This window comes from Scomber japonicus, chromosome 9 (genome assembly GCF_027409825.1).
Source record: "Scomber japonicus isolate fScoJap1 chromosome 9, fScoJap1.pri, whole genome shotgun sequence".
In the NCBI taxonomy this organism is placed as follows: Eukaryota; Metazoa; Chordata; class Actinopteri; order Scombriformes; family Scombridae; genus Scomber; species Scomber japonicus.
The window spans coordinates 31882771-31907263 of NC_070586.1; the positions used below are offsets into that span (position 1 = coordinate 31882771).

Here is a 24493-nt window from a genome sequence, read left to right on the forward strand (position 1 = left end):
TTAAACTCTCAGAAAAGTTAATAACCCTATTTAAAGGATCCTTACAGTAAGAAAAATATTTCCTTATGATATGTATTTGTACACAACATAGCCTCAAAAATCAAGTATCAGTCAAGCTCTACTGAACATATTTCGTGGTAAAGAGGTTTGATTATATGATTGAGCCCTATTAGCTTAATAAATAATACGATGAAAACTTTCTGGAGCATCTATAAGGAGCCCCATGTCTGCTCATTTCACTGATTAGCACTTTCTATCAGACAGACATGGGTGAGGTGCTGAGTGAAATTAATTGCTGCAGTGATTGGTTGGAATTAAAGCCACGGACCTCCAGGGGACAAGGTTGAGATCTTATGATTAAGGCCATCTATGAACATTAAAAAGTCTTTACTCAGACTAAAACCAGTGAAGCTAAAGGGCTTCATAGACTTGATACATAGATTCAGACAGATATCCTTCCTAAGTTTGTTAGACCTGAATTAATAGATTTTTTTTTGGAAGGGTGCCACTTTGAGGGAATGCAAAAGGCTGTGAATACATTATGGACAAATTAAAGTTGTTATGGCGAATAACAACAGACACAGAGGAACATTAGCATTCATTTGTTGTTTTGTTTCTGTCGCCCTGATGAATATAAGTCCAATATCCACTTAACTCTTTGCTCTGTTCTGATTTTTAACAACTCCTGAGGGAAATATCTGGCTCTTATACCTCACTATGTTCCCCAACTAATTGCAAACTTTGTCTGCCTGTTGTTTCGTGCCTAGCAGGTAGCATACAATGCTGTGGTACAACGATTTTATTGCTGAAAACATCCGCCTCATGCAGTTGGCATTAAGCAGTCTGAGTCCAAAACAATGAGCTGAAAGGCATTAAAACACCTGTAGGGCCTTCAGACAACTGCAGCCTTGTGATAACTGTGCGGGGGTCACTACTGAGCGACTCCTTTCCAATTACGTGCTGCCATTTGGCCACAGACCAGAAGCACAGGTGGTCTCGCTATCCGATTAGCCGGACGTCAGCCTCTCCGGTTTCATCTCGCCTGCACCTCCTCTTCTATCACTTCCTCAGGTCTGAGCAGGTGTTTGGCCCACAGTCAGAGTCCAAATCAGATCCATTTCATCTGTAATCAGCTGGAGCCCCTGGCAATGATGGAAGAGATCAGAGCGCCGATCAAAGAATTATAAGCCGACCACGCCTGCCCAGCCGACCATGACATGGACAAGGCGACGGGTGGGGGGTGGAGGTGGGGGTGTGCGAGTGAGGCCAGGGGGGTAGAGAGAGTGAGGGCGAGCGAGCAGGAGCTACAGCGGGGATGAAAGGAGGGAAGATGGAGATTTGAAGGCCCATAGATTTCTCTGGGGAGGGACATGAAAGAGCAGGGTGCTGGTGGGAGGCAGCAGTGAGGGAGGCTAAGATGTTTCACTGCGAGCTCCCATAGGAGATTTTTCTTTTTTCTTTTTTTTTTTGTGTGTGTGGACATATTCATCAAGTAGAAATAGGTTGCTTAAAGTCAAATGCTGCGCTCAGTTCCGCTTCAATTTGAGGTAATTAAGATGGGAAGTGAATTTCAATCATCATGTGAAAGGAAAGTCAATGACATTTACTTGATGCATTTGAATCACTTGATGCCCCGGCTCTGCTTAGCAAATCATTAATTGTATGCAAATATGGGAAAAATGTGCTCAGGTGCATGAAAATTGACAGGCGTCTCACATATTGATGGTAGAAGTTTTTAAAAGGGGGGTTTCAAACACTTTACAGACAATGTTTGACGTGGTGTTGGATGTTTCTGAAGGATGCTAACGGCAAAGCGTGATCACACACTCCTCTGCATTCATCTCCTCCATTCACTCACTCACAAACACACACACACACACACACACACGCGTGCTGTATGCAGCTGATCAAACCCCTCTTTGATTATCAGTCTTTCGTCTGTGCCAGCACAACACAAACACACGCCACAATCTGCCAGCGCACGCAGCCATAAACACACACACGTGTCGTTCTTTAATGTGAGCTGGTCAGCATAAAGGCTCAACGCGTTTGTTCACACTTATATTCACAGATATGCTAATTAATGCTATCGCTTAGATGCAGGCCCGATCAGGTGTGACATTGCCTTTAAGCATTCAAAGCGAGCAGATCTCTCATACACAAAAACACACACACACACACACACACACACACACACACACACAATCTCTTCTCTGATTTAAGTGTCCACCTGTGTCTTTGTGCGACGACTCTCAGACGCTGAGTGTGCGCGGTTGTGGCTGTGTGTGCGAGTGTGTGTTTCACTGTGAATGGTGTGTCCATATCTGCTCCATGAGCTCCACACTGTGAATAAAAGCAGCGTATCAGCTCGGTTGCCTTCATCTTTCTTGTCACCATATAGGAGAAAGCTTCTCAGTGTAATGTCGAGCTATTTTTTTTTTTTTTTTTTTTTTTTTTTTTTTAGCACTGTTGCACATATTGCCCTGCGACACTGTATGAATACTTGAGTGGAAATGGCAAAAAAAAGTCCACGTTGACTTCCCTCACTTCACGTCCCACAAGTCATCAATTTTGCAGGGAGCTCTGTAACATGATATTTTTTCACTCCGATTTCATAGCCGTTTTGCTCTGGACTTGAACCCAGAACCTTGAAATCTCCTCTTTGATGCATTGCCACAACTGGAGCCATTGTATATTTTTACATTTATATTCCAGGCGTTTAGTTAAAGCTGTCATACAGTGCGACTTAGAGTGTGCGAGCTCAGATTCAAATCACTAAAGCTGTTTTTTGAGGCACCTCCGTGTTTTTAAAGTCTGATCTCTGATCAAAAGGTTTCAGCTGTAAAAATTCATCTAAATTGGTGAAATTATCATATGATACATCTTCTCCTCGGGCTCTGTGGTGGGCTCAGAGCCTCTCAGATAACATTTTGAACCCTTCAGACTACATTTGAATCACAAAAATGAAACCATGTGAACTCGGGTCACAAATTATCATTTGGCAATGAATCTGTCTATGTGAAGAAAAAATCATGTTTTTTAGCAATTTATCTTTAGAGACCTTTCCCAAAGCAAAGATCACAAAGCTGAACTATGTTACAATGAAACAGTTCTTCCCACATTTTTCTTTGTCAGTGTTGTGATATCTGTATAATGGAAATTCATCCGTGATCACAGGTATAATCATAGTGCAATAAACTTTTATTAACATGTCTTATCAAATAAATCTTACTTAAAGTCTTTTTTTAAAGAAGTGGAAAAATCAGGCTGTGCAATGAAATAATATGAACATGTTTCCTGTAAAAAGTCTATCAACAAATGTCATTTGCTGTGTTTTCATGCAGTCTGCTTCCTTATTCACTCATGTTTCAAGATAGATAGATAGATAGATAGATAGATAGATAGATAGATAGATAGATAGATAGATAGATAGATAGATAGATAGATAGATAGATACTTCATTGATCCACACTTAAAACACCAACACATAACATCACATGGAAAACATGTGATAAACATTTCCATAATTTCCATAAAAAAGTTGATTTTCTATTGGAAATAAGTTCAAATGATCTTTCAGCACTGGCAGATTATCTCATTTAAAAACAAGAGCATGCTAGCAACTCTAAGGCTGATAGGCCTAAATGTAAACATTAGCATGCTAACATGCTCACAGCGATGATGCTAATGTTTACCATGTTCACCATCATAGTTGAGTGTGTTAGCATGTTAACATTTGCTAATTAGCACTAAACACAAAGTACCACTGCCATTAGTCTGTATTTGATCATAAAGAATATTATTATTTTTACATTTTTAACCATTTATTTAATTGTGGTTCTTTATAATTATTATTAAAATGACTGGTACTTAGGTTACTACTAGTAATTCTACCCCCAACATTCCACAGTGTTATTAATATTGGTTTCAGGAGCTTTTCTACACTGACAAGACTTATTCTGCCAGGAAGCTGCTCTTTTAAATCTTTTAAAATGATCCAGAATTGAAAATTGGCTATCTGCAGCTTCAGTATCTCATAAGTGTCCAACCATTTATGCACCAGAGCTGCTCAACTTCCCACTATGATGATTACAAAGTAAGAGGAACGCAGCATAAAAGTCCTCGAGCTGCTTTCATCCCTCCGTCCACGAGGTGTGAAATCGTTTGATTCTCGCTTGTTCCATTTCGGTGAAACAGACTTGTGAGTGTGAGAGTTTGCACTTTTCTGTATTTGTGTCTGTGTGTGTTTTTAAATGCTACAGGAGAAATGAAAGGTGCAGAGGGTGGGAGAGGATGGGGGGTTGCAGGAAGGAAGGAAGGAAGGAAGGAAGAGAGCTGATGGTAGCCCCTGAGTGTTTGTTTTGCAGGGAGGCGAGAGAGGAGATGAAGGGTGGGGGCTGTCCTTTAGTCCATCCGTCCCTGTGTTTGTGTGTATGTGTGTGTGTATGTGTGTAGGTGGGGGGAGCGTTACGGGTTAATGGACATTAAGTCTGTTCCAGTGTGATAGTCGGGGTGGAGGGCGGTGGGTGATGCGCCCTGGCTCTCTGTAACCCATAGAAAAGGTCAGAGGTCGGGGTTAAAAGTCAAACAATGCCTGGAAGGACTGGCAATCAGCTGGGACTGCACCAGAGGTCAGTGTGTTTGTGTGTGTGTGTGTGTGTGTGTGTGTGTGTGTGTGTGTATAATATGGGAGGAAGGGAAGGAAAACGCTGCCAGGAAAGGAGATATAGAGCAAATGAAGGGCAATAAGAGGACAGTGGGGGGAAAAAAAAGAGGATAGAAAGAATGGAGGACAGGCAGATGGGGGTTGAAAACGTTTTTCTTCTTTTCCCTTTTCCCCGGCATCCGCTCACTTCGAAAAAACATGCCTCTCCCTACAGGGACTCATCTTACCTCCGAATAGCCCACACTACCACCAGAAACATGCAAATCGACAGCCAAAACACACACAGGAGCTCAACAACCTAATCAAAACATGTGGCCTATTTCTCTGTATGTTTTAATGAGCTCTCTATTGTAGAGTGCCGACTGTTATTATTATTATTAGGCTGCTGTGTCTCAGCTCATTAGCTAAACCAGGCTCAACAACACCAGCAGCTAAAAGATGATTTGATACCTCCTGCAGAGATATGCGACACCACAGGACCTTAAAGAGACCGTGGTGAGAGACAGAGCAAGAGAGTTAATTTGGTCATCAGGGGAGACCGAGGCTCAATCTCGCTCCTTACGACACATAGTGGGATCATAAGACTCGGTTTGATAGGGAAAAAATAGAAAAATAGCCTTCATCATCGTACGCCGACTTCACCCGTCTCCCTCGGCGTTCATAAAGTTTCCAGAAGTTGTCACTCGAAGATTCAGTGTGCAATTTCAGAAACAGAATGGCATGACGTTAAGAGAAGCAGGCAACAACACTGTGTGGAAAACAATACTACCTAGTTAATTTGTTTTCGCTAGATGTTATTTTCCTTTAGTGAATGACTCCATTTTCTATATTGGCACTGTGTAAAGTCAGTCTGCTTTATGCTATTAAAACAGCTAAATAACTCAAACTGAATTGAACTGAAGAATAGATTCTATTTGTTTTTAAGTGGTTTGTACAGCTACATGCTAACTAGTGCTAGTGATTAGTGCTAGTGACGTAGCTTGCTAGTTTGTTTACTGCTGGCTATGTTGGCATGGCATGTGACAATATTGTACTTTGCATTTGACAGCTGTTACTAGTTATGTTGCAGATAAAGATTTTACATACAAAATGTATTTTTATAATATTATTAGTTCCACTGTGGGGAAATGTACAGTATTACAGCAGCAGGCGGATAGAAAAAGGACAATAAATAATAAGCAAGTTCACAAGCAATGAAAACAATAGTAGTAAAAAAAAGAGTAACATTATGTTCATGAGTAATATTTGTGTTGTCAGCATTCTCCCACAAATCATTAATAATCATTATGTATAACAGCTTTTTTTTAGTATTGCTACTTTTACTTTAAAGTCAAGGATAGTAAATAACCATGATTTCTTCTTCCCTTGCTTATGAGCCACAGTGGCAGTGGATGTTGTTTTTTTTATTAAAAATGTCACAATTTATTTATTTGTGTAGGAGTTCAGGAGGAGTGCTGACATTTCAGTAGCACTGAGCTGTGCTCTTTTCATTATCTGATACTTGTCCAGCCGGATTTAATGAAGATAGTTAGTCTTTTACTGGGTGACAGACCCACACATTAAATAATCTGAGGGGGAAGTCTGTTATAATAGATTTGTGTAATGTTGTAGAACTGTAATAGAGAGTCTGGAAAGCAATTTATATTGAAACGATCCTTGTGATCTTGTTTTTGCATTGATTATATTTGAATCAAAGTGATAAGGAACCATATGTAAGACTGTAAAGAAAATTTGTGTGGAGAATATAATTGAATTAAATCTGCATTAGTGCTGATCATGTACGATCCATCCATCTAGTGTTTCAAAGGTGCTATCGGGTTAACTGTGATGTGAACTCTAAATCAATACCTATAGAGTAGGTATACAAATGGATTAAATTAAAGTATGTAGTAGCCTAATGTCACATGACCTTTGCCTTGCAGACTGTGGTGGTCCCTTGAGAGTTTTTCCTTTGTATATACCATTTTCTTCCTCGCCTAGCATGCCTTGTCTGAAAGGGAAATATCCTGGATTGGCCCAATCTTTAAATCTTTAAACTAAATTATTAATGATATTTGATTATGACTGTATAAATCATTGTTTACTGGATTTGAACATCATTTACTGCTGTGATCTTGTCATTTGAGGTAAACAATGATGTTGTTGAACTGGCACAAATAAAAGTATGAACAAGCAAAAGACAGAGATAGAGGATGTGGAATTTCATATATGTATATATATATATAAATATATACAGAGAGAGAGAGAGAGAGAGAGAGAGAGAGCGAGAGAGAGAGAGAGAGAGAGAAAGGTGTCTATTGAAGATTTTTTGAGCATTTCTTTACACAGGCAGGAGCCTTGAATCTCCACTATCCTCTTCCTCCTCATCTTCCCCTGTAGTGTTTACACGGTACCTCTACACTTAATCTGGCCTTCAGGATGCCCACTTCACTTCGTTACCTTTCAGCACAAAGATGGAAGAGAGGATGGTGAGAAGAGGAAGGGGGTGGGGAGAGAAAAATCGGAAGCCTCCTGCAACGTCTCCAAACATGTTTTCTTTCTGCATAACTCTCCCTCCTTTTCTCTCATCCTTTTAGCCCTTCATCATTCCCTCCCTCGCTCCCTCCCTCCCTCCCTCCATCTCAATCTCTTCTCGGCTCACTCAAGCGTTGGCCAGCAAGGCCTCCAGCATCGATCCAATAAAGCTGGTAGTCGGCACTGCAAGGCTTGGAGAGCTTTCACCCAAACCCAGCGTTTAAGCACGCTCATTTAACAGCACGTCGCCATGATCTGATCTGGGGGTAGATGGTAGCGGGGGAGTATGAGTGGGTGTTTTATTTTTTTATATTTGCCCAGCCTCTTCTTATTTTCTTCTCAAAAGTGTAATCAATAACAGTCACATTGGTTAGACATGCACACACAAACACATTCACGCACACACACACATCTCCAAATCTCAATTACCTCCCTTGCCAATCTGCCAAATGGACCAAATGTTTGTTTGCTAGCACATAGGAATAGATGAGGGAAGAGGGGGTAGGAGACATATACTGTGTTACATATACAGAGGGGTATTTTCCTCTTGGTGCCGGGTTAAAGTAAATACAGGTTGACATTTCGTGCCTGTTTAAAAGTCAATGGCTTCCCTTCTCCAATGAGTACACATCATCAAAGGCGCCATTTCACTCGCTGATACGTCAAAGCAGCAGGTGCAGAGGGGAAAGCTTGCAGATAGTGCGGATGCGTGTGCGTTGCTTTGAACTTCAACTTTTATTTGACTACCGGGATTAAGAAAGATCCTTCATTCCTCATATCTGCGGCAGTGAGGTTCATGTTTGATATTGTAATTGGTTTAAATAATGAGATTTTGCATAAGGTTCCAGTGAGTGAGATGGCGCTTTATCTTTAAGTTGAATATTAAAGGGTCAATTATTCAAATTAGAAAAAAAGGTCAAGACAAACTTCACGATTCACTATTGCGTGTGTTGCGTTTTTGAGATATCAATCACTGAGATTTGTGCTGCCATTTGAATCCAGTACATGTGAATGTAGTTTTGCTTTTGGTGCTCACATGGCATTTAGTCAAGTCTTTCCAGAAAGTGTCCCAGTTGTTATAGATAATCCACGGATCACAGTGTAAAGAGTTTTCATTTGAACAACTTTCTAATAAAGAAATAGCCTCTATATGGAGACTGTGGACTGAATGTTTCTTTGATTATCCTCAAAACCTCTGTAAGTCCTTATCAACTTCTGAAACCCTTTAGATCGAACTTCAGAACAGAAAAATCAGACAATCATACCCACTTCAACCACTGACTGGCCAAGTGTATGGAGATATGAACATAAAGCAGGGTTACTCCATTTTTAAATTCACACAACTTCTTTCAGGACTTTTTTTTTTTAATCTTAAACAATGAATGCCATCAAGGAGAGACTGTCTGAAAGTATGCTCGATAACTGAGACGCTACAAAGACATAAAAAAAAATGACACAGAGAGATCAGAGATGCAGGAAGGAGGACTTTTTATGATTTTCACCTCGTCTTTGAGTGTGGTCATTTAGAAGAAGGACGAACACTTCTGTTTTAAGATGCCTTCGAACATTTTGTGCAATGTAATTCACTTGAAGCACACTTAGGTCTTTAGTAAAGGGGACACTTTCTGGATGTTGCTATTGAACTTTAGTGCTGTAATCTACACAAGAAAAAAATCTTTCTCTTTCTTGTCAAATCTATCCGCCAGCATTTCTGTTGCAAAACGAGCCAAACATGTAATTTCTTTCTTAGTTGTCCACTTGGCATCACTGATTATGGAGGTTTGTCAGCACAGGTCGCTACAGCAAATCCACTAATGACAGCAGTCCAACATGATTAAAAAAGTTATTTTCACACCCAACTTAAACTACTGATAAAAAAGGGAAATCAAAGCATTTATATTTGGTAATAACTAAATTAATTGGAGTGTGCTTAATATAATTGAGTTCTGCTAATATGTCCTATAGGGCACCAGAAGGTAAAAGTTTGGGTCCTCACAAGCATACTAAAACACATTCGGGAGTGTGTCACTGTATGTGTGAAAGTATTATTTTGGTGTGGAATTCCTCTTGGTATCACATACATCAGTTTCACCTGCAGCCCCCGTAACAAGTCAATCATCCTGTGCTGTTATTGGACTGTAATGCCGCTCTGTAGCCGCACACTTGACATATTCATTAGGTATAAACCAATTCATTTACAACACAGTGCTATTGGATTGTCCTTGCCTCGACATTCATTTCCCAACATTGGCGTTTGATGCATTGCCAGCGCCAATTAACTTTGATAACTCGGCCCCAGTTTAATATACTGCTGCTGAATTGGCTTAACAAGAGTGCCGCGATAAGCCATTTCGGAGCTTTTTGAGTGGCGATAGCTGGATTATCGCTCCGAGTGAGGGGAGGGACAGAGAAAAAACTTTCCTGCATAAACCCCTGGCCAAAAGTCATTAAAATGTTTGGTTTGTTTTTGTTGGCAGGCACACATACACACACACACATACTCTGATTATGTTGTTACTATGTCCTTGTTGGCTTTAATGATTTGCATAACTCATTTCTGTTTTACACTATTGTGGATTTTGATGACCGTGTTCAATTTTATAGTACATGTTTTCAAAGTGAAAGCACAGATTGAATATGTAAACAGTCTTGTGTGGCTTTTTGATAAATGTGGATGCTGTAAATACTGCTGTGACAAAACTGTTGCTGATAAACAGCCGAGGCAATAAGGGAAGTGAATTGTTGCTTCTAGCTGATGTGTTGGTTTTTCTCTCTCTCAGCAGGCTGCCAGGAGCCCTGCTGCTCTCTCCAGTTCCTCTGATCACCTGATCAATCCATCGATCCAACCCTTAACGCCGATCCCGACGAATGGGTGCTGAAATGGGAGCCATGGGTGGCAAGAAGGTCTTGCTCCTGGTGTTTCTGTTCGGATGGGAGAAGTCGCTTGGCCTCAATTGGAACCCGATCCCACGCAAGACTGTTCGATACCAGGGTGAGTGAGCTGTGTAACACCAGATGATGCAGGATTCAGACCTCATTAGGCATTGAAACTTTCCACTGAAGGATGTGTTTCAAGAGGGGATTTGAATAGAGGAACTGTAGGGGCCAACATAACTAACACAGAGGCAACTGGTTCCAGAGTTTGGTTGCTGCAGCTGCAAAGGCTTCCCTGTTCTCCAACTTTGATCTTGGGGCAACCAGAAGCAACTGTTTGGTGACTGGAGTGACCTGGATGGGATGGGTGGTTGTGAAAGCTCAGAAAGATAGTAGGTTCGAGCTAGTTATTTGTAGGCAAACAATGAAATCTTAAAATCAAACCTAAAATGTACAGAGAGCCAGTAAAGGTAGGCTAGTATGGAGGAAATGGGCTCGTTTTTCTTGCATGATCCAGAATTTTTCCAGTGGCTTTTACATATGGTTTGTAAAGAACACAGGTCCATATGAGGGGCATGACAGGCACCATTGGGTCCAAAAATCAGGACTTCACTTTTACTCTCATTAAAGTTTAAAAGAATTAAGGCCATCTACACTCTGATGTCCTTTGAGATGGTCCAACAATGGTTTTAAAAGAGTTTTCATCTTTCCATTTCAAAGGCAGGTCAATTTGAGTGACATATTCATAGTAGTGGAATGAGATGTCATACTTTCTAAGAATGGACCCTAAGGAGGGGAAAGGGAAAATAGAATTGGCCGGAGAATCACCAAGGCTAATACAAAAACTTGTCTGTCACACAAGTAAGGCCTGAACTACTTTAGAGCAGCACCTTTAATAGATATGGTCTACTGTGTCAAATGCAGGTTTGAGATGCAAAACATAAGGATGGTGGAGTCGCCAAGGGTCAGTATCTAATTAAAGACTGTTAAAAAGTGCAGATTCAGTGCTGTTAAGGGCTTTAGACTAGACTGGAACACCTCAAGGATGCCATGTAATGTCTAAAAACAATGTGAATTGTATGAGTGCGAGTGAAAGAAAAGGGAGTTTGCTCTTAAATTAGAGAGGTGAGAGGTGTCTAGATTGCATTTTTTTTATCCATGGTTGCACTACCGCACGCTTAAATTGGCTGGTACAACACCTGCAGCGAGACTGCTGTTCATAATTGTTTAAATGATCTAATAGTCTCACAAACAAAAAGCGAGAGGGGGGGACAACATCTGTGAGACAAGCTGAAGGTTTCATATGCCTGATCATTTCCTTTAGAAAAGAAAGAGACATAAACAAAAGGGTTAAAAACAACAGAATGTTGCAGCAGCAAGAGCAAACAGCGATGGATGGGTCACAAGAAGGGGATGAGATGTGTACTCGAATAATCACAACTAAAAAATGGAGGAATTTTCTGAGGAAACATCAAAAATTTGCTATTTAATTATATTTGCACCTGGTGTCTTTTAATATGTCAAAACACACTTGCAACCATGGTTCAGATTCAGGTTTGGAACCCATGATTTTAAATAGAGGGATAGTAACAGGATGTTTTGGCAGGTGGAATGAAATAATGAAGTTAAAACCAACGGGGGGGGGGGGGGGGGGCGGAGAGAGGCGGTGATCTCGATATTTTTAAAAGCAGTAGAGAGTACAGCAGCTAATAGGACAAGTTATCCAGACTATATATTTAGACAGTCAACTCCTATCTATAATCCACACATCTTTTTTTAAGCAGTCTATACTAGCGCTAAAATAAAAGCGGATCGTAAAACACAGCAAAAAATACTCTACGATAGCGTCCTCTATTTTGGACTCGTTGACTTTCCCTTTCCCTTAAAAGCCAAACGGATACAACAGTCAAAGAGGATTTTCCATTATTTCAGAGTTGGATGATTGCTGATTTTTGTTAAGAGGCCGACATGGACCCTCAGTAAAACAATACATCAGTCTAATCCAAGCGCTCAACTGTATTTGCACTCTTTATCTGAGTCCTCCTCTGCAGCCAGGCCCGTCTTTCTTCACTGAACAATGCCAATTGTTGCAAGCTGAGAATTTTTTTTATGTGTCTTTTTTTTTTTTTTAATCCCTCAGAGGGGAAGTGCTGCATTCTCTCTCCTGAGGATTAGGGAAATACTATAAAGAGAGGAATAAATATCAGGGGGGGGGGTAAAGCCATATTTTCTCACCTTCTCTGTAGCACCTATCCCCACCTTTCATCCCATATCTATCTCTCTGTTCTCTTCTCTTCCTCTTCTTTCTTCTTGCCTTTTATCCCTCCCCTTCTCCTCTTTTTTTTTCTTTTTGCTTTGTATGCCGCGGCTCATCGTATGAACCCGAAATGCTCTTATGGCGTTTTTTTTTTTTTTTTACAAAGGGCTCCAATTTCAGCCGCTCTCGAGGAGAATGGTGTGCAGCGGTTGGCGGTGGGGTGTGAGGATGTTTCAAAAGCTGCTTTCTCATGTCGCTATCACCACCACCACCACTGCTACCACCACTAGCCCACCCCCCCCTGCTTTTTTTTCCATACAGCTCTCCTACTCGATGTCATCCTTCCATGCCACTGGTCGTCACCGTGGCTGTGGTGGGATGTGAGGACACAGAGTAGGGGAGGAAAAAAAAACGATCCATAGGGCGTCAATAGTTTCTGGTGAAGTGCTCAGTGTGTGATAGTCTGCGGCCCAGATCCCTGCTCCACTCTGGCCAGAGCACACATTTGTGCTAAAAAACACGCCAGACAGGGCAAACAGGGACAGCTGCACAGTCTTATATGGAAGAAGCAAAGCCAGCAAACTCTCATATTCAGTTTTGTATTTCTCTGGGAAAAAAACAGGTGGATAAATCTGCCTGTAGAGACAAGATAACTCCCTTTGCTTCTCACGCAGCTCCACCAGTTTGTCTTTTTTTTTTTTTTAGGAAATAAAAGCCTCGTCATGAAACATGGGAGAAGTCAGATCTCGTCACTTCTTGTCATATTTGATTTGAGCGCGGCACTTCGGTGTGGAAAGATTCCTGACGCAAATTGATTTGCATTAGAAACAAGTGGGATTATCGTACCCGTTGACGGGTTTCTCCACTTGGTTAAAGAAAAATGAGATTTTCAGGCTCAATACTGGGTTAAATGACTTATATGGATGGCTTCTTGCTACAGTGTTGTGGAGGAGATAGGAGAGAGAGAGACGAAATGGAAAAACAAAGCTGCAGAAAGGTGGTAGTGGTGGTGGTGGTGAGAGGAGGGGGGGTGGGGGGGGGATTGGAGAGGGGTGAGCGAAATGGCAAGAGAAAGAGGAGATACAGTATATAATGGAAAGAAAGCAAGAAAGAGAGACAGGTGGAGAGACATAGAGGAAAGCAGAAGAGAGAGAGAGAGAGGCCAGGCACTAACTGCCTTAAAAGGACAGAAAGTAGTTTCTAGAGAAAGTAGACGAACGACAGAGAGAAAAGAAAACACACTGTGCTGGCCATTCACCCAGTGTTTCATTTTGTATGGAGGCATCTCTCTGCGCAGGCACACATAGCATCAATATTAACGTGTGTGTGTGTGGGGGTGTGTGTGTGTGTACGTGTGTGTGTTGCTGTTTGCATGCAGTGTGAGTTTGCAAGACAGAGACAAGAAGACAGGCTATGAAAAACAAGAGTGAGAGAAAATGTGGGGGCACAGAGGGCGTGTGTGTTTATACCTATTTGTGCAGAGAGAGAGAGTGTGTGTGTAGCCGTGTGTCTGTCTATCTAATCCCCTTTTGTTTATACATGTGTGTGTGTGAGTGTGTGTACTGCTTAGGCTGGCAGTCTGAGGGATTTGGCGCTTTGGGCAATGTGTGTGTGTGAGTTGGGTGGGTGACCCCCCCCCCCCCTACCCCTCCCCCTCCTCCTCTCATCCCCTCCCATTCCCCTTATTATCCAACCAACAAAGCCACCACCCCTGCCCGGCAATTACATGAGACTTACATGAGGTTGCAGAAGAAGAAACACTAACGTCCTCTTCCTGTGTGTGTGTGTATGTCTCTTCTCCCTCACTAACTACCAGCCTCGTCTTCTTCTCTCACTTTTTAAAAAGTCACATGTTGACATTTTGAATTTTAGACTGTTGTTATTCCTCACCAGCATATCACAGTTATAGATGGGCTGAAAAATATCACCATCGGCTCCTAATGAGTCATTTCATGTACACACATTATGTATAAGGCTCTTGGAGAGCTGCTAATGAGCACTGTACATTTACATACTCTTCATATTTCCTTCATAGCTTCTCATTCTAATCACAGAGATAGTATATGTTGCTTGATTTTCTTTTCACTTTAATGTGGATTATATTTCATATTTATGTTGGTGCATGTTTTTCACTGATCATCTTTTCATCCATATGTTGTTGCTTTACTCCATTTTTGGCAAACATCACTCAAACCAGAGTCAAATCTGTGCATTTGCTTAAGGACTATTTTCAGCGGTGGATGAATACACATTTGTCGTGCTAACATTGTGCTAGCGGTATTTAAAGGAGCGGCATGGTGCACTCAGACTCAGAATAATCTATAGCAGCCGTGTACATTGTAATTAAGAAATCTGTCATTTTGTACAACAGTGTGGCTCATCAACATGTAGCATACAGCAAAGAGGAATAAGTATATACAGTACAGTACAGTACAGTATATGAACTCAGTCTCAGTCTCAATGAAGTACTGAGCCAAGTCTCAAAGCAAGACAGACAAGTTCCAAACAAGTCTTTATGGGCTTATGGTGTAATTTAAGGTTAACCTGGCTGTTGGCCACACATTGATGATTGGCTCATGTCAGACATTGCTAATTGTTTATTGATTTAAAAGACAACATTTAGGCTACTAAGTCTCAAAAGCAAATATTGTGTTGCTCTGTGACTCTGTGTCAAGGGCTCATTGATTTAATGTGTGCAAAGTCCTAACACTACCTCTAAGCTAAAGTTAGCCTATATTAAGCAAGCTGGCCCGTGATGACTAAAGGATCTGACTGGTGATTTTCTATATGTATATATTTTTTATTATCAACAAATCTTATGGACAGATCCAAACTATTAATGGACTCTTCCTCTGTGCTGTCAACTATGTAACTATTAAAAGCACATCAACAGCTACATTGTTCTACTGGGTGACATATTCCCTTGTCCCTGAACAAAATGATTACATAGTTCATTTAGAAACAGCTCCACTGAGCCACTTTCGCTTTATATGTTGCTATTTTTTGTTTGTCATATCCGAGGTATCATCTTTTGACTTTCTGCTGGTGTGCACTGCCACACACACACTTGTCCCACCTGTCTTATTGATTTAAGGTTATATGAGCAGTCAGGAAATTGACAGCTAATATTTGGGCTTGGAAAGGCTAACTGTGAGAGTGAAGTTCATGAGTTAAAGACAATTTTTTTTTTTTTTTTATTTTATTTTGTCAAGAGTAAGGTCACCAGATTTGTGGTTGAAGCCAGACTCAATCGTAAGTATTGGCAGGTCTCTCATTTAAATGTAGAAGTTCAAGAGAGGGGAATTTAATGTAGTTTTTTTTCTCATTTGTTTTATGTCAGTCACCTCTGCCTCTGTCATGTTGTTTGTGTGTCTGACCTTCGCTGTGCTTTTTCCCCCCCGTCCTATTTCTCACTGAATTGGTCCCAGTTGATTGGAGTATCTATTATGTTGTTTTAAAGCCATTTTCACGCCCTTAGCCTGGCCCATTTCCATTGACCAGAAAAAATACTTCAGCTGATAACACTACTCATCTTCTCTCACTCTTTTTCTCTCTCTTTTTCTCTCTCAAACACCCCCTTCTTTCTCCTATTGTATTCATACACACATACACACACAACCACATACACTCCTCAGCCCAGCCCAGCCCAGCCCAGTGACAAAGGCCAGTAAGCCAAAACTATGACAAAACACAGCAGCTGTGGTTAAACAAAGAAAGGAGGGAGAGAGAAAAAAATGAGAGAAAGAAAGGAAAGAGGGAGGTAACGAGAGAATAAGAATAAGTTGAGCCCTCGAAAATGAGATATTTAGTTTGAAAATCTAGCCTGCTTTGATGCAGCAAACAAGTCCTGCATCTTTCAAGAAAAGCCAACGCAAATTTATGCCTCTTGATTTAGAAAAAGAAAGATAGAATGAGAGATGGTGGGAGAGAAAAACAGAGCAGAAAGGAGGGCGGAAAAGGGCTGGGCCTCTGACCTCCAGAAACCTCTTTCTCCCTCTCTGTCTCTCTCTCTCTCTCCCTTAACCTTTCTCTTTTTTTCCTTCTTTCCCTCTCTCTTTCTCTTTCTCTGCCGTATCTTCCCAAACCCTCCAATTACAGTAATGAGTGGTTGAGAGCGAGGCAGAGGAGGAGGCAGAGAGAGGTTGTGCGTGACTGGGAGCATAGAGGAGGAAAGGAAGGAGTGAGGGGGGTGGGGGGGGTGGAAATAAAAAGATTAATCACTGCTTTTTTATCAGCGATGAGCGTCACTCATCTCCTGACCCTGTGCTGATTGGTCAGTGAAGATTTACCGCTGGGGCCAGATGTTAGGACCTGGAGTGCTCTTTGTTGTCATACCGACTTTGTGAGAGCTGATGTGGAGGCAAGCGGGCATGTGGATTAAAACGAAAATGCCACTCTAGACTGCTCTCATCTAAAGCACCTCCTCATACGTAGCAGTAGTAGCATGGTTGAGTTAATGCACCGCTTCACTACTGTTGACCTTCTATTAGACATCAGTGTCATCCATTATCCTCATCCTTCAAAAAGTGAACATTTCACATATAAAGTATAGATATGCACAGGCACATGTGATTTTCAGATATGATATTTTACATGGAATTCAGTAAGAAACAGATTTACAAATGGGGGGGGGGGGGGGGTTTACATATAATATGCAGGAATATGCAGGCTTATCACATGTGAAACTGCATAATACATGTGATTAATTCAAATGTAGGCACTTTCCAGACCATTAACATAAGATAAATAAATCTCTCATTTAAATCCATATCTGTTGGATAAACTACACCACATCATAGTGTTCAAATGATTATTTGAGTAGTCAATCAATAGAAAAATAATCAACTCATTTTGTTGATTATGTGTGAATATCTTCAGTTTTTGGACTGTCGGTTTGATAAAAACAAGCAATCTGAAAACTTTTAAGTGGCTTTTTTTTCCTACTTTCTGACATTTGATAGATTGAATGATGGATGTAATAATAGTACTTATAAAGGTGCCAGTTCTCTAAAGCAAAAGCCTGCAAATAGCGTGCACATGCAGCATTTGGGGATACAAATTGTGCACAACAATAGATGTGATGATGATAGGAATTATTCAAAAAAATGAAAAACCAAAGATGGAAAGAATAATAGAAGCAGGATTTTGGAGGCGTTACCAGCAGCAATCCAGGAACATAGTCAAGTATATTTTACTTAAAATTACAACATCATGAATACCCACAGTCATTAAAAAGTAGTGGTACTGACTGATAAGTGCAGCACTTAATTGGACAAAAATCTAACATTCAAGTAGTCCAGACTTGATGAGGCTGTAGCTCTGGTGGTAGATAAGGGATGAGCGTAAATCGTAGACACAATGTATGCAGAGAGAAAATGAGAGTTGCTGTGGACAAAAGCGTCAAATTAATACAGTTTAATCCCAGCATCCCTATCTGAGCAAAGAAAATAATCTTTAAATTAATCAGTTTTGAAAATAATGGAGGTGCTGGCTAAAACAATTATTATGAGACATTTTGACAAGATTTCATCGGTATCTATGAAGATGTTTTATCATCATTATGCAGGGTTTTCAGTGAGGCGTTCCACAGTCTAAATGCTTTTCTATGGGATTTTTGTTTGAACAAGGATTCTTGGGTATGACTAATATAGTTGTAATTTTTGGCATGTGGATTGTTCACTCTGTCAAATTCCAAAACTTTAGCAGTGCCATGTTGCAACCGTTGAGCTTCACAGGCTTCTCTCTATCTCTCTCTCTCTCTCTCTGTGTGTGTGGGCGTGTGTGTGTGGGTGTGTGTGTGTGTGTCACCACCACAACAATGCATAGAAAAGCCTTTCCACAGCTGGTGCCTGCCACCGTACCAGCCATATACGCCGAACCATGACACTGGAATAGGAAAACCTCACTTGTGGCATCAACCAGCTCTTGATTTGTTCTGCTTGTTGTGGATCGTGAGGACAAACCCCCCACCGCGTCAGGCTGTTCTATCCCCCCATGAGCACTTTCATCTTCTCCTTCACCCCCCTCTAAAAAGCGTCCCCCCACTGGGCTCACTTGTTCACTTGTTGTGTTAATCTACTTTTACCACTTCCTCTCTTACCACTCTCCCATCCTTTTATCTCATTCTTCCAATTCTGTTGGATTCTGCTGCTCTGTTCCCACGACTGTTCAGAAACAAGAGTGACAGAGAACAAATAGGGATGCACAATGATATCGGTGCAATATTGGCACCAGCTGATATGACAAGCTGATAACATGAAGCTTTATTACACACACACACCATGCAAACCATTGACTAAATGCTCCACAAACTGTTCAACTGTTTGTGGAGCTGCATCGTTGAATATCTCTGGATCTTTAGCTAGCTTTATTTTAAAGGTGGAAGAAGTATTGAGATGCTCTACTGAAGTGAAAGTACCAATACAGCAATGTGAAAATACTCCTCTGACTGAGACATTTTTATATTATATATGAAATCAGTATACTACACTATCTCTGTTTTTGTTCTTTCAGTTGGCTTAAAGTGCTGTACAGTTGCGCAACACATTTACCTTCAAGTAGTCCTTGTGGATTGTGGACTACATACATGAACATTAAAATGAATACAGCTTGTTTTCCATGTAAGTTCAAGTAGTTCTTATTTTCCCCAGTGAATGAGTGCATTATGAAAAGCATAATATTTTATGTCTGCATCTGCCAGTGGGGTCATCGGGATAAGAACAGGCATAATAATACATATAACTCTACAGGAGAGACTTAATGTTCTCTGCAATTAGGTAGGGGGAAAAAAATATGTGCATATATTGGCATCAGCTTTGGAGATCGGCCAAAATGAGTTGAACAATATCACATATCATCAGATATTGGCGAAAATCCAATATCTTGCATCCTTAATGGCAAAACTATTAAACAAAATGTTCCATAACTGGCAAATAGCAGCTTACACATTCAAACCTAGATGGGCAAGTTATTTTTTGGCTTAAAAACATGTACTTTTGTGTAATCATCTTTATAGTATATTGATTCGTGTACTTAAATTCTTTGTTTTGTTGTCTGAGTAATCCAATAAATCTCATTCATTCTTAATCCGTACTACATTTACAGTAGCTTATAAAGTATAATAACTTCAATTCAACCTACAGTTGATTTTTGCACATCCAGCCAGTAAAGGCATGTATAGATCTCCCTGTTGTTGTTTTTTTCTCTTTCTCTATCTCCATGCTCTCATTCTGTCGTACACCTGACTCTCCTGTGAACTTGCCGTTTGTGCAACAGACAAAATGCGCGCATCCACGTGGGAGCGTGTTAGTGTCTTTGTGTGCGTTGTTGTTGGATTTTTTTGTTTTTTTTTCCTCCTTTCAAAGAGAGTGTCTGCTCAGATGCGGGCGTGACGATGCTCAGCGCGCACACTGGGGTTTGTCTGCGTGTCTGTGTGGGTGCTGCACATCGTCTCTCCTCCTTCCTCTGTCTGTCTCTGCTTCTCGTTCGCTGTTTCGTCGCTGCTTCAAAGCTCTCCCTAAAATAGGCCTTTAATCATAGTTTGGTGTGTGAGTGGCTCGGTGGTTAGAAGCTATAAGCAGAGGCTGGATGTATTTATAGCAGGCAAGGGAGAGAGGGAGGCTGGGTGGCTGATGGAGGCAGATCACAAGAGTCAAGGCCCTGATCGAGACCTTTTCAGCCGGCCGTGAAGCAACAGGCGCTCTCCTCCCCCCATTTCCTCCTCCTCTTATTCCTCCTCCTATTCCTTCTCCTTCATGGGAGTTCTTCTCAGTCTGGTTAGTCTGGCTTGGTTTTATTTGGACTGGACTGGACTTTTTGAAGCTGCTTCATAAGCCTGTGATACCCTACAATGAACTTAACACACATACATACACATGTGGAAGACATGAACACATTATAGACTACACACACAATCATTTTCCATAGAGTCAAACTAGTTGATTTACTCATAAAGTATTAAGAAAACCAATTATCTTTCCATTTGGATTCTACAATAAATTGCTGCTCTGGTTCTTAGATTTGTGTTGCATGTGTTTGCCCTTTAACCAGATTTATATGTAGTGTATATTATTCTGACTATTTTCCAGAAGAATCCCAAACGTCAGATTGGTTTCCTACCTTCAGGCAGCCTTTGGTTTCAGTTCATACTCTGAATATGAGCTTGCAGAGCTTTGAAACTTCCTTAAGAAGGCTTATCCATTAAAGTGAACATTTCTTTTTTTTTGTCTGTGTTGAATAATTCCTCTTTTGCTGTTACATTCAAAGAAGCCATAGCCTTCAATACATCACAAGATAGCTGTAGACCTGCTTCCTCTAGTTGCGAGAAAATGCACTAAACCCCCGTGTCCCTTTATAGTTGGGCACACAACAGCAACACACACACACACACACACACACACACACACAAACAGTTCCCAAATGACTGTCACATTTTCTTTGTCTCTTCCTATTACCTTCCGTTATCACAGTCTTACACCCAGCTTAAGACAAATATACTCAGAGCCAGAGTCGAGGTCTTGTTGTGCAGTGATCTCTGATCATCTTGGCTTCCCGTGGCACTGACCTCGGTCAGGCCCTGCGAGTTGTCTATCTTTTGTATTCCTTTCCATTCTGGCTTTCTATTTTGGTCTGTTGTTTGTATTTCTCCCTCTGTCTATTGGAGCCATTACGCCTCTCCTTGCCTCTGCCCTTCATTTCTTATTTGCACTCTTATTTATATGCTCCTCTTTCTTGTTGTCTCTACAAACTTTTGTCTCCAAGTGTCAACGGCCTTGTAATTTAACCCAAACTGGCCTAACACACATACTCACCATGAATGAAAAAGTCCTAAAATATACTGCTTACATTATGTACATACAGTAAATACATGGCTGGTTCTTGTCAGCATTTTGTACAACAACAGGATTATTTGTGCCCACTGTTGCCAAGGCTACAATATGCTTTGTTTATGCTTTTGGCTTCATAGATCTTGATCATTTTTGTTGTTCTTTCCCTTTTCTGCTCAGTCACTATTAGAACAGAGGATGGCTTCTTTTTTGGTCATTTCATTTTCCTTAACTTTAACTCCACACAGCTGTAAAAACATCTTTTTAAAGTCAGATTTTCTTAAAACTACAGCTGCTGTTTACATAAATGAGACCGTGCACACAGCCTCACACACACAAACATGCACGCTTATTCACTTGCACGTGAACGCTGATTAACTGCAGGTGTGTACAGTCTACAGAGAAACCCACACTCGTGCAAGTTACAACCTCACACACACACACACACACACACACACACACACACACACACACACACATACACACAGCAGGTATAGCCTGAGGGCTGCCACAGTGTGGTGGGAGATTGTAAGTGCGTCTGCCCGCATCACCTCTTAATGACAGAGCTGCTGATCACTTCAAACAGGCTACTTGGAGCAAAACTTTCCCTCTTTCAGTGGAAAGAGGTTCAAGTCACTGAGCAGGCACCCTGGAGACCACCTATTTCGGATGTTATCATTAAACGGTCGTTATCAGTCATTTCCCACACCCATTCTGCGAAGATCCACCCGTAATCTGCCTGTGGTTGGCTCTGAGCCTGATGATCTTATCCTTACCCTAACCATATCAATCCTCATGCCTAAACCTAATCAACCTCACCAATAAAGGCAACGAATACTAGCCAATCAGAGGAATTGTGGAACCCAGCCTCCTAATCCCAAGGAAATTAGTTTATATTAACGTCATCTGAGCTATGTCACCTCCACGTGTCATAAATACTACAGCCAGTAGATGGCGTCTGTCACTCAAAGGTGATCCCCAGCTTACCAATTAATGATAACAGCCTAATGAGTCAATTAGGAAGTAGAATAGGGCCGTGTTACTTCAAATGTATGGGTCCCGATGACAACTGATAACAGCCATTTAATGGGCTGATAACATCCAAAGCGTGTGTCAGTACTGTGTGTGCAAATGCAATGTGTGTTTTAGCTTACACACAAACCGTGTATGTTCTATGTGTGTACATGTGTTCAGATGGCAACTGATTTGCGTGTGTAGCCACATACCTCGACAAAAGTATAAGTGTGTGTGTGTGTGTGTGTGTGTGTGTGTGTGTGTGTGTGTGTGTGTACCCCAGTAAGTGTGTCAGCTCTGGAGTTTTTTTGCCCGGCTGTGTGGAACATAGCAGATGTGCTCAGTTCTCCCCTGAGGATGCTGCCTCTCTCTCTCTGTCTCTCTCCCTCTGTCTCTCTCTCCCTCTCCGCTCACTCTCATCTAACTCGCTCATCCGCACATACCCTCCAATGTTTATACACTGCTGCTCCTCAGATAATAAGCTGACTTCAGTACTCATCCCCTCCTTCCTTCCTTTGGTTACATATTCCCTCTTCTATCTCTCTCCCGCCATCCTTCTTGTGCCTCTCACGACATGTCGCCACTTTTTTTTATCTCCTTTCATTTGTGTATAAATATTTGCTGCATGTTTCAGTGGTTGGGTTTTATTGCCCCCAAGAAAGCCAAAATGTCTTTAAGAGGTTTTTTTTTTTTTATTATTAACATTTTGCCAAGGAAACTATCCTGGAGTCAGCAGTTGAAACGTGGAATATCTCCATGAAAATATTCAAATTTGAAGTTAATGAATATCAACTTTCAGCTTTTGCCCTCATTACAAAACTGAGTCGGGGGTTTCAAACCGAAATTACCTCGAGGCCACTGGCTAGGTTGTTGTCAGTGAAGGGGACACTTGGCATAAGCTGAGCAACTCAACTTTCCCTCTCCACTTCCTCGTACTTAGCGTAGTGCTCTGCATGTTCAGTAAGAGCAGAGAGAGAGTGATGCTATTTGATATTGTATTACAGGAGAACAGCGAGTTTTTGATTGCAGTTAGGAGGAGGAAACAGTCACATTAAACTCCACAAACAGCTCATTAATAGTCCATCCCTCTTGGAAAAGCCTATCCTCCAGGTGAGACTCTCTTTTAGGTGATTTAGAAGGAGACATTTTAGTGTCAGGTGCACTGTGGTAAATCTGCAGGTGTGCAGGAGTGCAGGTGGTCAAGTGTTTGTGTTGCACAATGAGGTAGAGCTTGTTACATGTGAATTATGATTATGTGATTATATTACTGTGCCAAAATAAAAAACGAAAATAGAAACAGTAATTAGCTACATGTAATAATACATTTGAAATATGTGTCTAGCCTTTTGAAATTGATTTAGAGTCTCAGATCTCTTCCTACAGGGCAGTATTTGCGAAAATAATCAAGCTCAGCGTTCTTGTATTTCTTTATTTTGGCGCCATCTTTGGTGTAGAATTGTCAGTGCACTGCTTTGCACACATGCTAAGTGCCAGTGTACTGAAAAACATGTTTTTCTGTCACAATAAATGCATTACTTCCTGTGCAGCAGGTGTGATCAACATCCAAGAGCTGGCATAATGCTGAGTGTCTATTATATGCTATCAAGTGGTTGTAGACTTGACCTCCATTTCTATTAATTTAGTAATAAGCATCACTTTCCTAACCTCCTTTCTTTTGTCAAACACACACACACACACACACACACATATCTCTTTTATCCACTACAGCTTTCTCTATGTATGTAAGTCCATTTAGTCCCAACTAGGCCACAGCATCACATGAGCAGTTAGTCACACCATAAATCACACCAGTTCCTGCTGTCCCCTCCCTGGAGTACAGCTGCTATTTTCAGTCGGGAGAACAGTGAAAGAAGTAAAAACATTCATCCCGTGGAAAACAAAAAAATAAATATTCTTATTCAATTTATGAGATCGCATTACGTGCAGTGCGGGCTGTCGTCGCCTCGCATTTTGCACACATTCTATCAGCCCAGATAAAGTAAAAGAGAGGAGGAGAGGGAGAACAAGGTGACACTACAAGCAACAAGAGTGTGGATAATGAAAACTAAACACCATCCTTTCTCTCTTTTTCTCCTGTCTCTGTCGCGCTTTGTGCTCTGCACCGCTGGTTTGTCTGCATGCTAGTCAGGGGATTTGAACAGCATGTGTGTGTGTGTGAGTGTGAGTGTGTATTTGTGTGTGTGCGCGTGCATGTGTTAGTGCGAGAGAGTGAACAGCCAAACAGCGGGTGCATCTTTTTAAAAAATTTTGATTTTTTTCAACAAATCCCGCAGATGGGGGACTGTGCAGGGAACATTTTGTGATTTTCTCATAATCTTTTTC

The 24493-nt window shown here is 41.1% G+C and overlaps 1 protein-coding gene across 2 annotated transcripts in view; it reads left to right on the top strand.

Annotated features, from left to right (window-relative positions):
- The window catches only part of sema4c (sema domain, immunoglobulin domain (Ig), transmembrane domain (TM) and short cytoplasmic domain, (semaphorin) 4C), an 88636-nt gene that overhangs the window by 37642 nt on the left and 26501 nt on the right, over positions 1-24493 (top strand). For both annotated transcript variants that reach the window (XM_053326069.1, XM_053326070.1), the window contains one exon: positions 9961-10172. In XM_053326069.1, the coding sequence (XP_053182044.1) occupies positions 10049-10172 (124 nt within the window). In that variant the 5' untranslated portion in view covers positions 9961-10048. The remainder of the gene's footprint in view (positions 1-9960; positions 10173-24493) is intronic.